At 35.2% G+C, this 14,231-nt stretch overlaps 1 protein-coding gene across 1 annotated transcript; it reads left to right on the forward strand.

Moving 5' to 3' along the window:
• Positions 1-12,810: 12,810 nt before the first annotated feature.
• Positions 12,811-13,218, forward strand: LOC149172932 (chaperone protein dnaJ 20, chloroplastic-like). Its single transcript, XM_089426511.1, has one exon. It carries the CDS (start codon positions 12,811-12,813, stop codon positions 13,216-13,218), a length of 408 nt encoding a protein of 135 aa, XP_089282637.1.
• Positions 13,219-14,231: the final 1,013 nt, after the last annotated feature.

Below are 14,231 nucleotides of genomic sequence, written 5' to 3' on the forward strand. Positions count from 1 at the left end.
CTTCATCGCAATCAGATCTACTTCAACGAAAACTTTCTTTTATGAGCGGTGAGAACTGGGAAGCTGAAAACAGCATGTTACCTGTAAATTTGGTATGTTTTTCTCTGCATTGTAGTTGGCTCCGTTGCTCTATTTAATGAAAATCTTTTGCGCATTGAAAGCTCTGTATACTTTAAAACCTCTCATAATTTTCCCGTTTATTTCAGGATTAAAATACTTTAGGATGGGAAATGTGTTCTAACAAATAAGCAAATTCAGAAACAGCCCTAATCAACTGAGATTTAAAGGGCCGCCATTTTTCCCTTACTGATAAGGGTACATTGACCGGTAGGAATTTCAAATTTGAAACATGTATTTTTTTTAATCGTAACATGCATTTTGATTATTTTAACCAAGAATGTTGATGGATAAAAAATTTAATTGTATTTGTCTCACAAATCACCCTGTTACAGCTAATCGGTTAAATTCCATCATTTGTATTAACTTTTAATGTATAATTTATCAATATATGGATTGCAGATTTTGAAATGTTTAAAAAATCAAAATTGAATCAATCCAACTACTTTAAATATAATTTTATAAATTTTTTAATTTCTTTCCTATTCAACTATGAATATATTTCACAAAATAATAAATAACCAAAAAGATGATTGTGTATATCTAATTTAACTTTAAAAATATTTTACAAAATAATCAATAAGTAATAAGTAAATAATGAAATATGAGGTCAATTTTCTTTGAACTTTGTATTAAATTAATTATAATTAAAAATAAGAGTGTTGAGAAAATTAATAAATATTTTTTTTCATTTTTTTTATTTTACTGTGATTATATTTATTTTTTCTAAAATTGTTGTGGACAAGACACCATATCTCAATATTGAGCGGGGATTAATTAAATTTGAAATTGAAATATGGTTAGAGGTGAAATATATTACTGTGGATAAATACTCTAACAAATTTCTGTTATTTATGTGATATTATTGTTAAGATGTTGAGATTTAGATAGAAGTTTAAATGGAAATTTGTTTTAAGTTTTTATTAGTCACAAGTTATCAATATCTTATGTGAATGCTTGATAAAATATAGTCTTTTATGATTAGAATTAGGCATATCTATTGTGTTTTAGTTATTATTTATTAGTAAACTTCTAAACCCTTACTATTTTCTTGAGTGGGTGACTAGCCCATATAATTGATTCCCAATGAAGTGAGTGTGACAATTACTCCAACATCCCTAACGGAATTGAACTTGGACCAAGGCTCTGATACCAAAATCCAAAAGGCTTTAATAAATTTTGAAAACCTTACCATTAACTTGAGTGAGTAGTTAGTCGACATAACTGATTCCCAATAAAGTGAGTGTGACAACCACTCCAATAAATAGCATAAATAACATACTCGCAAATGAATTTGAGATTACCAATTTTAAAATAATATTCCCATTAAAAACATGACCAACCCTTATACATCTTAACCATATAACTCAACATCATTAAAACATATTTATATCTATTAAAAACATTACCAACCCGCACTCCAACCCTGCCAATAGATTTGGATATCAATAATAACCAAACATAATCTTCTAGCATTACACGCACACATAATAAAAGAATGAATAATCAAGCATCAAGTTCTTAACTGTAGCCAAGAAGATGGTTTTATTTGAAACGTCACACTCAAATTGATGTTTACTCTATCGATCGATAGTGAAACTAGGTATTGGCCGACAAAGCTCAAGGAGAGGGGGAGCTCTGAAAATGCGCGGAACTAGGGTTTGTTGCAGGATTTCAGAGTTGGGCGCCATGGAGGGTCGAGAAGGGGGGAACTGCACTCCCTCCTACATTCATGTTGTATCAAACTGCTTCAAGAAGCCCATGGAAGCGAAAGTAGGGGGTACAGACAGAGGAAAACAACGGAGCACAAAGGTAGGCAGAAACGCAGGAGGAAGTCAGAAGAGAGAAGCGTACAGGAGTAGATAGTCAGAAGGCTGACCCCAGCAGTAGGATAGGACCATGTAAACCTAAGGCATCCATCACACCCCGTGTGGTGCTAAGTGCTCCAGCGCTACAGGCGCACAGAGAGCATATGGCAACTTATGTAGTGATATGTAAATTCATGGGGTTCTGGCCAACGGAGAAGGCACTACACGCATGGATAAAGAACCATTGGAAACCTAAGGGAGAAATAGAGCTACACCTTGGATCTAAAGGTTTCTTCATAGTTGTGTTTTCGAATGTAGGAGATAAAGACAGGGTGTTTGAAGGAGGTCCTTACTTCTATGCGACTGCAGGCCTCTATATGAGGCCATGGGTAATGAACTTTGTTCCGGAGCGAGAAACATTTACATTGGTGTCGGTGTGGGTAAGACTATATTCCCTACCTCTAGATTATTGGCTACCAGAATCACTAAAAGCCATAGGTAATAAACTAGGGCATTTTTTAAAATATCAAAAGCCACTCTGCGAGGAAAATATACCTCCTTTGCCAGAATATACGTGGAAATGGACCTTTCTGGGGCTTTGCCGGATGAAATAATTTTAGAGGTATATGATGAAGAATGGGTACAGGCGGTGGACTATGAGCATGTACCCTTCAAATGTCGCAAATGCCATGAACACGAGCACCTCTTCAAAGATTGCCCTTTAAGTAAAATGGAGCGTAGCAACAAAGCGACCTTAGGTAAAGAGACTGAAAGCTTTACCAAGGTGCGGGGCAGAGGAAAATGAGGGAGAAAAAATAAAAATAAAAAGCTATGAGGAAAAACAACCAAGTCATAATAGGTTCAAGATATTAGAAGAAGAAGAGGGGGATGAAAGAACGAATCAAATAATTAAGGACAATCCGGTAGAGAAGGAAAATGATGAGATCATGGAGGATAGACCTGATAAAAGCCAGTAAAAGGAGGATCAACCAAGCACTATGGAACTTGATCGGGACCAAGAGATGACCCCAAGTGAAGTGGGTACGGAGGATCATGAACTGCAGGACATACTGGAAAGGGAGCATCTCGATCTAGAAAAGTTCCTGGAGGAAGGAACAACCAAAGGAGTGGATTCGCTACCTCAAGATGAATTTAACAGAGTACAACAACTCTTCCTCTGGAGAACGCAGGCAAAGGGTGCAGGGATCAAAAGAAACTATGATAGTCAGGACAATGAAGGGGTTAAAACTATGGAGGCAACAGGGGGACAAGCTCCCAAGAATCTAGGAAGAAAAAGAGGAAGAAAAAAACAGAATGAGCTACTGATTGAATGTGGAAAACTCATGATCAACTCTGGTAAGATGAAAGACCTAACTAGTTACTCCTTTACAAATCTTTCTTAATGAATCTTACAACATGGAATATTAGGGGTCTAGGAAGCAAAAGGAAACAAAGAAATCTCAGCAATAGAATGAAAGTAGAAAAACCAGATATGATATTTATTCAAGAAACAAAATGTTCAATAGAAAAAATAAGAGAAATACACAGCAAATGGCTGATTAAATATGAATATCTAGAAGTTAAAGCAGATAAAATAGCAGGAGGAATTCTCACACTTTGGAACCCTCAGAAACTAGGAATCCTAGATGTTGAAGCATCCAGGAACTATCTATCAGTGGTCATCCAACCTTTGGGGGACAAGGAAGTTTATTTGATTACAAATGTTTATGGTCCACAAAAGCCTGATGACAAAATAGGGCTTCTTACCTCACTATAGGAATTAAGGAACAAGAATTCAAATATCCTGTGGATTATGGGAGGGGACTTTAAGATGATCAGGTCCCTATCGGAAAAAAATAAAAATAAAAATAAAAAATAAAATAAAATGGTGGAACCAAATCACTAGGCAGAGATTCCGTAGCATTTCAGAATTTCATAAAAAACATGAGGCTAGTAGATATAGAGACAAGCAATGGTATCTTCACCTGGAACAATAAAAGGGGAGGAGAGTCTCAAGTGGCCTCAAAACTAGACATATTTATTATCTCGGAGGACCTCATCCTGACAGGCCCTGACTTGTTAGCTATGATACTCCCTTTTGGTGGCTCGGATCACTGATCTGTTCAACTTGAAGCGTCCTTTATAGGAACTCCAAGAAACAGACCTTTCAGATTTGAAAACATTTGGCTTACCCATCCTGACTTTATCAGTAATATTGAAAAATGGTGGACAGAGGATATTCAAGTTCAGGGCACTAAAATGTTCCTCCTACATAAAATATTGAAACACATTAAACTCAGGCTTAAAGATTGGAATAAGAATGAGTTTGGAAACATTTTTGAAGCCAAAAAAATAGTTGAACGGAAGCTACAAGAAATTAACCAGATCCTCATCACAGATGGCTTCAACGAGGAGAGAAAGGAACAAGCTGACCATCATCAACAAGAATGGGAAGGATTATGCAAGCAAGAGGAGATATTCTGGAAATAGAAATCAAGGGTACTATGGTTAAAAGAAGGAGAAAGGAATACTCGGTTTTTTCACAAATCCACCATGGGTCACAGGTCTCATAACAGGATTTCAAAAATCAAAGACTCTCAAGGAAATCAACTCAATACCCACAAAGAAATAGAAGTTGTTCTGGCTCAACATTTCCAAGGCATAGCTGAGGAACCTCTTTTAGATAGATCTCAATTCATCAAGGAATTTACAAAGCACATTCCTAATTTACAAAGAATTTCAGGGTGGGAATTCAAATGCCTATCTTTGGCAGGCAGAGTTGTATTAGCTCAATCGGTTTTGTCTCAATTAGCTGTGTACTGGGCTCACTTATTCTTTCTTCCTGCCAGCATCATCCTTATGATGAACAAATTAACTGCAAACTTTATTTGGGGTGGTCAATCGGAGCAAAGAAAATATCACCTATCTAGACTTTCAAATATCACCTTGCCAAAGAAGCTAGGTGGATGGGGCATTCTGGACCTGAGGACTTTTGGAAAGGCTCTTATTTGCAAGTCTCTTTGGAGAGGTATTTTTGGGGAGGGTCCCTGGAGCAATACCATTAAAATAAAATATATGGCCAACAAAGATATTAATTATTGGTTCAGATTGGGAAGGATTGGATCTGCTTACGGATCGACAATATGGATGAGTTTCCAGAAGGTTGAAGCTTATTTCTTAAAAAAATTGGTATGGAGTCTCCAAACTGGTAAAAGGATCCTCATTGGGATTGATCCGTTCTTGAGTGGAGGGGAAGATATCATTGTGTCTGAGATGCTTCTAAATTTCTTTCATAGAAAAGGTTATTTTACCTGGAACAAGCTTATTGCAGCATGGCAGGGCCCTTTCCCTCTTTGGAAGAATGCTGAGAATATGGGGATGTCAGGTGAATTGGCCCGACAGTGGGAGAAGATCAAATATGTTTTGGGAAACTGTGGTTTTTGCCGTTCGTTGGAAGATGACGTCCTCATTTGGAAGGGCACAAAAGGCATGGTGCCTGTATGTGTAAAGGATATTTACTTGAACATGATTAGTTTAAAGGGTGATCCATCTATCCCAATATTTCCAGTTACTTTTTGGAAATCTGGATGTCCTTCCAAAACCATTTACTTCTCATGGCTGGTCTTCCATAACAGAAACCTGTCATGGGATAATTTGCAGAAGAGAAGTTGGTTTGGACCTGGGTATTGTTTAGCGTGCAAATCAGCAGAGGAAAGCAACTATCACATGTTCTTTCAATGTCATAAATCTCTGCAACTTTGGCAAGCCCTGGCTGACTATTTTGGTTTCTCTCATGTTGCTCATGCCTCTATAAAAGAGGCCTTTCTTTGGTGGAGCCTTCAGAAAGAATCCTGGCGGCCTATCGTTATTCTTGTCCTCTGGCTTATATGGAGATGGAGAAATCATATTATATTCAAGGACAGAAAGGAGCCTTTCATGGGTGTTTTTGACAGTATTGTATCCCTCTATAACTCTTTACCTGCTAAATCATCCAAGCATAAAATGTCAAATCAATCAAAACATACACAGGATCAAAATGTGCTCCCAAGAGCGTATTTTGACAGAGCTGCTCAAAATGGTTCCTGCGGTTGTGGGGTTCATATCATTATGGAGGAAAACTTACAATATATGATTTCCTGGAATGGGGGAAGGGGTACCAATTGCAAAGCTGAGGCGATGGAACTGGCGGGGCTGCTTTCCATCTGCCATTTCCTAAACATTCATTCCCTTCTGATTTGCGGAGACTCCAAAATCATTGTTGATTATGTATTGGGGAAGAACCATATCAACAAGCCACATCTTATCGGCTGGATGGACAGAATCATGTATCTTTGGAGGAGGATGGAGGGATTCTCTATACAACACACCTACAGATCTCAGAACCAGCAAGCTGACTCTTTATCCAAGAAAGGACTTCTATCTATACCAGGTATATGGAACATGGAGGTAATATCGGACGGGGAAATTTTCTTCATCCAGGAATTTTCCCTCCCTAGTACTTAACTTCAATTTTCATTGCTGAATCCCAGGTATGTCCATTCTGTTTTGTATCTTTCCAGTCTTCTAAATTTTGTGTTTATGATTTTCGCCACTGATACCTGCTGGTGGCTAAAATGACACATATGGTTATAGCTGTTTGTCATAGGATTCTATATACCATTTTGAAGCTGTGATATCTTCACTCTGCATGCTAACTGTCTGACTATTTGGATAGGCTAAGTGTCCATTTGTGGAATACTATGTTTCTCCATACTATTTCGGAAATTTTGTACAGAATGGTCCAGCTATCTCAAGCACTCATGATGTACTTTTTGTCCATTATATATCTTATATAATATAATTTAGCTTTTTTCGCTCTGAAAAAAAAGCCCCGATGCTACTGCAAAAGATATAAAGAGAGCTTAAAGAAAGCTGGCACAGGAGTATCATCCGGATCAAGCGACTTTTACTGTGGAAAAAATGAGCGCACCTAGATGTTTTTTAGTATACACAATTCGTATGTGACTCTTTCGGATCCACTTGACCGTGCTCAATATGACTGATAGCTTTAGGGCCAAAGGAGGGCCTTGGCTGGCCAGACATGGATTAAAGCAACCAATGGATGACTCCCGTGTATGGATATTGTGGTCACGTGGGGGCGGAGTGGGGAAACAGATCAATGTTGGTGATCTTCCTCTGTAACATGAGTTTTGAAGGCGAGTTTGTACAAGTTCAAGAAATAATAATAATAATAATAATAATAATAAAAGATTGCTTTTCACCATGTAAATATATAGATTTTTTTAATATAGATATTTTTTTTAAATTAGGCTATAACGGAAAATAAAATATTTTTAAACAAAAGTTATATAATAGCTAGTTTAGTTTAAATATAATTTAATTAAACAAAAGAATAAGAAAGATAAAAATTTCATCACAAAAATAAAATAACTAATAAAATATTGTATTGTTGAATGTCATCACTAAAAAATAATATGATTTATGTCAACACAAATATATCAATGTGTGTGTGTTTTATTTTTATTAATATATATAATTGTTTATAATTAAATTTATTAAAATATAATTTTAATATAATAATAAGTTATTTTAAATTGAAAATAGTGTCAAAAAATTATAATTCATGAAAATAAAAATAATAGAATTTTTTTTTCAAAAAGTTGTTTGCTAAAAGGTTTTATGTTTTTTTTCATGGCTACAACCCACCATGTGACATCACCCAATTATGCAGAGGCTATGACACGTCACACGCGGTGGCCAGATGTATGGTAACATGGATTTTTGTTTTCGGAGTGTGAAGACAGCGTGCTACCTGAAAGCTTTTTCTTTTCACTGCATCTTCCCTGCCTTCGTTTGTTCTCCTCCTCTTATACCGCATTTCCCTTGTAAATCACCCTTGTTTACTAATAGTTTTGATGATCAATCATCCATCTCTCTTAATATCCATAGTTTCCGCTATTGGAAGTAATGCTTCCATGTCATATGTAGTTGTAATTGTAAGTCTCAAAATGTTAATTTAGAAGGTGTTGATTCCTATGTAGTGAGTGGATTTATGATCTAGATGTGTTGAAGTTAGTGTGTTATGTCTTATATATATGTAACTGTTGTGATGAATAATTTGATAGTGGATGATTTGTGTTGTGGAATTTCTCTCTCTGCTCATCTCTCAATCTCTAACATGGTATCAGAGTCAGTGCTGGTATAATTCCTTACGGGAAAGCCAGAAAGATTTCATTGTTCATATTTTATACAGGCCTCTTAGTGTTGAATTAAAATGACTATGGCCATAGTGGATGTCTTCTATGGGATATAGTGGGTTAATGTATGGGTCTCTATTTTAGGGTTTGATATGTAAAGTTATAGTGATTTTATTGCCAAGACCAGTTAATGACAAAAAAACATCTTTCAAGTGAATGGTTCTCGATGTTCTTTGGTGCCAAGAGAACACATCATTGAATTGGTTATGTTGAGTATGTTATATGTTAATGTGTTTTGTCGTTCTTCGGTGCTTCAAGAACATTAGTTACATGTTTTCTTCATATGTATGAAAATGCATATGTCAAAAAGGTCAGTTGTATGATGGACTGTTGGATATGCTCAGTACATAGACAACTTACCTATGTAACTAGAAGTGTGTATTTCAATGTATACTACTAGGATGGAAGCATGTCCATAGAGATATTTAGTATCTAGGCTATTCTTCGGGGTAGTCAAGAAGCGTCAATTGTACAAAGTTCGTCAATGATGGTCAGAGGTGTTTATGTTTTAAATGGAGCTCAAGTGACTGCTCGAAGATGTGGTGGTGAAGAAAGAGCGATGTTTGCGAGATTCCAAAGTGTATGTGAGTGCCGATGAAGACTAGTCAAACATATATCATATTGTTGTTGTAATTTCGATGTAAGCATTACAAGAGGGTGTTGGAAGCAGTGTTCGAATTTGAACACGTCACAACCCTTCGGAAGCCCTCTAGCACGTCAGAGAAGTGCTCAACCAAATTTACCAGTAAAAAAAAAAAAAAAATTGATTTTTACATGTTTTTTGTCAATTTAAATAATATTATAAAATTCCATATGAAGGGTTGCTTGTTTGTAGCACATTTAAGAAAATTCTAGTTCTCTTACTGATGTAACACTCTAAAGTCTGCAGGAGGTGCTCGGAGCACTAAAGAAAGTGCAATGGGACATTATAGAGGTTGTTCATGCATTCCTAGGCCATCCGTCATAATGGTGGCATTGATAGAGTTGGTAGTCGTGATCTGAGGTTTCTGTTCATTGATAACAGAGGTTTCTTTTTGCATTCATTGATAACAGAGGAGAAGTAGCTATCTATTGGTATCCTTGAAACAGGGGTATCTTTTGAAGGTACCAAAGATTCAGAAGAAACAAAAGACAAAAGGCAAAGAATTCACAATGACTCAAATAGATTATTTCTAGCCTGTGAATCTTGTCTACATTGATCTTTCCAATCCCAACCTTACAACGAGTGCAACACAAGTTTGCAAGATATTTTTAGCTCCCAGTTTTAATTTTCAACTTTCAATTCCCTCACTTTTCATTTAGTTCATTTATTTAGGTGGAACCAATTAAAATAATTATGTATGGAATGGTTGATTGATCCATATGTGGACTCTGGATTTTTTTTTTGTTTATATCGTCCATCATGGCATCGATGAATATTTTTTGAACTAATTCTTTGAGTAACGTCGACGAATTTTCGCAGGATAAAATTACTGTGGAATGAGAACCATAGAGGTTACACTCCGTATCAAGTAGAATCTCTTAATCCTTCCATTCAACTCGAAGGTTTGATGTGGACTTGTGTCTCCTTATATTTACTTCTGCTTGTAATTACGTCTGGTTTTGATCAATCCATTGAAGTATTTCACTTTGTAGTTTTTCATATATTTATTTTTCCAGGTGATTGGAAGGAGAGTTATGAAGCTTCTGAAGCTAGTGTTGATAAAGGAAAGTGATTTCATGGTCCCAATCAAGGGCCTTCAACAGGGATGCAATTCAGGATTTTATAGAAACAATATTTTTCATACTTGTCCAATGCTTAAAAATAGATTAAAGTGACAATATTAACATTTTTACATCATAACCACATACATTTTCTGTCTATTTTCCCTCCTTAATTTGTAAAATTTTCTTCTTTCTTTTCAACCCACCATTAACACAAAAATATTCAATTATGAGATTACCCCATTAGATGGTGATAACTACGCTTAGCAGACAATTTTTTTTTCATATTGTAAATAACTACTACCATCTACCTGATACATTGGGCATGGCAAGAGGCATTGAGTACTTGAACGAGGAATGTCTGCACTAGGTTCTTTACCGTGACATAAAACCCCAAAACATCCTCTTGGATGAAAATATCATTCCTAAAGTACCAAACTTTGGACTAGCCAAGCTGTGGATAGAGAACGTACTTTCTGCTTCTCCATGATCAGAGGTACTAGAGGGTATCTAACGCTGAAGTGGCTGAGAAATCTATCCATTACCACCAAAGCGGATGTCTACAACTTCGGCATCATTTTGCTAGAGATTGTGAGTGGGATAAATATTGCAATGTTTAGGCATCATATGATCATGGAGGGTGTTGGCAAACGCCTGGGCTACCAGTTTCCAGTGCCTGTAGTGGAGCAAATGAAGATGAGGATCAAATTGAGAGGGATGTTGGAACCGAGGCTTGAAGAGGATGTGGATTTAACGATAGATTGGGAAGAAGTAGAGAGAGTGGTAAAGACTGCATTGTGGTGCATAGCGTATGATATGGAATTAAGGTCTTCAATGGGGAGAGTCGTTGAGATGCTTCAAGGCACAATTCAATGCATAGTTGAAATACCCAACATCTTCGAGGATGTCAAATATCTTCGAATATTGATCATCCTGCTGCTATGAAAACATATTCCATCCTACCTTTATGAAGACATTCATGACATTACTTTGCCGAATATCTTCGAGTACTGATCATCCTACCACTATGAAAACATCTTCCATCCTACCTTTATGAGGACATATTCATGACATTACTTTGATGTTCGAAATAGATATCTTGAGATAATATAATAAGGTCGATAGAGTTCCTTACATTTTCCATGAGGACATCATTACTTTGAAAGTTTGATGTTCAAAATGAACACGGGTGGGACATGGAAATCTTGAGGTAATATAATAAGGCTAATAAGATTTTTTCTTTAGGGTTTTTTTTTAAAGAAAGCAGGTATATAGACAGAGTAATCTTTTTATTAATTTAAATTTAAATTTTATAGTAATAATTGAATAAATTTTTATTTTATAGTAATAAATGAAATAGATTAAAGTGATAGTATTGACATTTTTACATCATAATCACATAGATTTTTTGTTGTATCTCTATTTTTCTTCTTAATTTGTAAAATTTTCTTTCTTTCTTGTCAACCAACCATTCAGACAAGATTGTTCAATTATGAGATTAAGCCACATGGTTACAACTTAATTTTCTTTTTCCTCAGTTGGTCTTCCCCAAAGATATAAAATGCCAATAGCTATCCATACAACTACTATTGTGTCTCCCACTTCATTCTCTTCATTCGATATCTAGAAAATAAAGAGTGCGCGTGGTTGTCCATGCAACTACTGCTATGAAAGGTCATTAAGAAGATGTTGAAAACGTAGAAAATTTAAACGACATTGTTAACGAAAAGAAACCATATTATTAGAAAAAGACATCAACAAAAAGAAACCGCATTATTAGAAAATGACAACAACCAAGATTGAATTCATTGTAAGGACCAAATTTGAAAACCATTCTCCAAGGAAAAAAAAATGACCAACCAAGCCATACAAAAACAACACATCAACCAAAGATTGAATTCATTGTAAAGACCAAATTTCAAAACCATTCTCCAAGGAAAAAAAATGACCAACCAAGCCATACAAAAACAACACATCAACCAAGATTGAATTCATTGTAAGGACGAAATTTGAAAACCATTCTCAAAGAAAAGAAAAGGATGACCAACCAAGCCATACAACAACAACAATGTAGACGTGTATTACCTGTACAATATTTTACTATTAAATATGGAAAATTTCCTATTAATTACATAAATTTTTGAATCTATAGAGTTTGAAGTTTATAATGGAGATTAAAGTCTATTGATAGTGTTCTTTGACTGAGCATTGTTAAGAGAAAAGTTCAATTCCCTTGGTTGATGAAGGTATATATTTATTTCTTTGGCTTGCTTTAAACTGCTTCAAGCTTAACAAAACAGATAGTATAAATTAGAAACAAATGAAAATTAAAAAAAAACTTTTCCATTGTGCAAATAGATTATATTTTGAATGATGTAAATTTAAGTACTTTTGAAGATCATCTAATGAATAGAAGAAATATGTGTTTACCTTTTCTTTAATAGAATTTGAGGAAAATGTTTACATATTTACTAAGTTCTATGAAGATTTTATAGTGTTGTAATGTAGTCATTTTTAAATTTTAAAAATTTAGGACACTATTTCATTTTGGCATTTTTTTAATAAAGAGTTTATTTAATATACACTTATTAATAGAAGTACCATTTTTTTTATTTTTTATTTTATAACTTTTCATCTTTGAAGAGTTAGATATATATATGCCCTTCCAAATAAAATTAAGACCAACCTACCTTTCAAATTTGATCCGTGGTTAGAACTTCTATATCATGTTTTAGTTATATTGCGACTCCCCAAGTGTTAATCTAAAAAGTGTTGACTCCTATAAATAATATAATAATAGGTGATTTGTGTTATACAATTGCTATGTCTGCTCAGCTCTCAATCTCTAACATCCCCAAGCGTTACTCAGTGTATGAGTGTCCGCCCCCTTTGGGTTTTAGAAGAAGAAAAACTAGATATCAGTAATGGCATTTTCCATTCTATTTTCTTGTAATGTTTTATCTTCTAGTGGATCGTCGTGCTCTAGTCATATGGACCGCCAGACACTGCCTGTCGGATCCAACACCATTAGCAGAAATATTAGATTTTGGCGGCGTTTACAGGTGAGAGGAATGCAGGCTTCTGCGGGCGGAAAGGCGGTAATCTCAGAACCTGGTCACATAGAGTCGAAGAATTTGTACGAAGTACTGGAGATAAGCCCCGCGGCTACTGCGAAATATATAAAAAGGGCTTACAGAAAGCTGGCACGCGAGTATCATCCGGCTCAGGCGACTTCTCCCGAGGGAAAAAAAGAGCGCACCCAGATGTTTGTAAGGATACACAATGCGTATGTGACTCTTTGGGATCCACGTGACCGTGCTGAATATAACTGACTGCTTTTGGGCCCAAAAGAGGACCTTGGTTGGCCGGACGTGGATTAAAGCGACTAATGGACGAGCTCCCACGTATGGGTATTGTGGTCACGTGGGGGGCGAAACTGGGAAAAAGATCAATGCTGGTGATCTCCCTATCTAATGTGAGTTTTGAAGGCGGAATCTTCCTTTGCGATATGAATTTTGAAAGCGATTTTGTATATAAAGGGAAACAATCTGCATTCCACAGTGTACATACATTTTTTAAATACATAAATTATTTCAAGACTATGTTATCTTAGTGCTGCGGTTGTCTGTTATTGAACAACAATATAGGAGTCCAGGTCACAACTATTTTTTAATCTTTTACAACATGATGGGAGGCCAGTTCACAACAATAAAGGTTTTTTTTAAATTTTTGCTTAATGGTTAGTGTTGCAATAGTGGAGCCCAGTTCATTTTGCTTAATAGTTAGTGTTGCAATAGTGGAGCCCAGTTCATTTTGCTTAATAGTTAGTGTTGCAATAGTGGAGTCCAGTTAACAATTATAAGGTTTTTTTAATTATTTTAGAGTTAATATTGGTGAGTTAATTTATAGGTTGTAGTTTATTTGTTTTGTATTTTGAAAAAATTGGTAGACTATTTGTAAGAATGGTTAGTTTAAGTTTGAGTTGTGAATTCTTTACAATTTGAGTATTTTAAGGGTTTTTGGGTTTTGAATCAATGTTTATATTAAAAATGCATTTTAAACAATAAAATCTCAAAATTTGTTTAGTTATATTAGGAGCCAAATTTCCAAACTTAGAATAATTAAACAATGCAAATTTATATTGATGGCTGACTTCATATCAAATTTTAGTTATATTAGGAGCCAAATTTCCAAACTTAGGATAATTAAACAATGCAAATTTATATTGATGGCTGACTTCATATTAGATGAGATATTTTTTAAGAAAATAATGGTGTTCTTATAATGTGTCCATTTCATAGTGTGGGAAAATGGTTAACACCATTTAATTTACTTATTTTTTATT

This window comes from Pinus tabuliformis, chromosome 4_2 (assembly GCF_031772625.1).
Source record: "Pinus tabuliformis cultivar Carrire ecotype Pingquan chromosome 4_2, CPIR1, whole genome shotgun sequence".
In the NCBI taxonomy this organism is placed as follows: Eukaryota; Viridiplantae; Streptophyta; class Pinopsida; order Pinales; family Pinaceae; genus Pinus; species Pinus tabuliformis.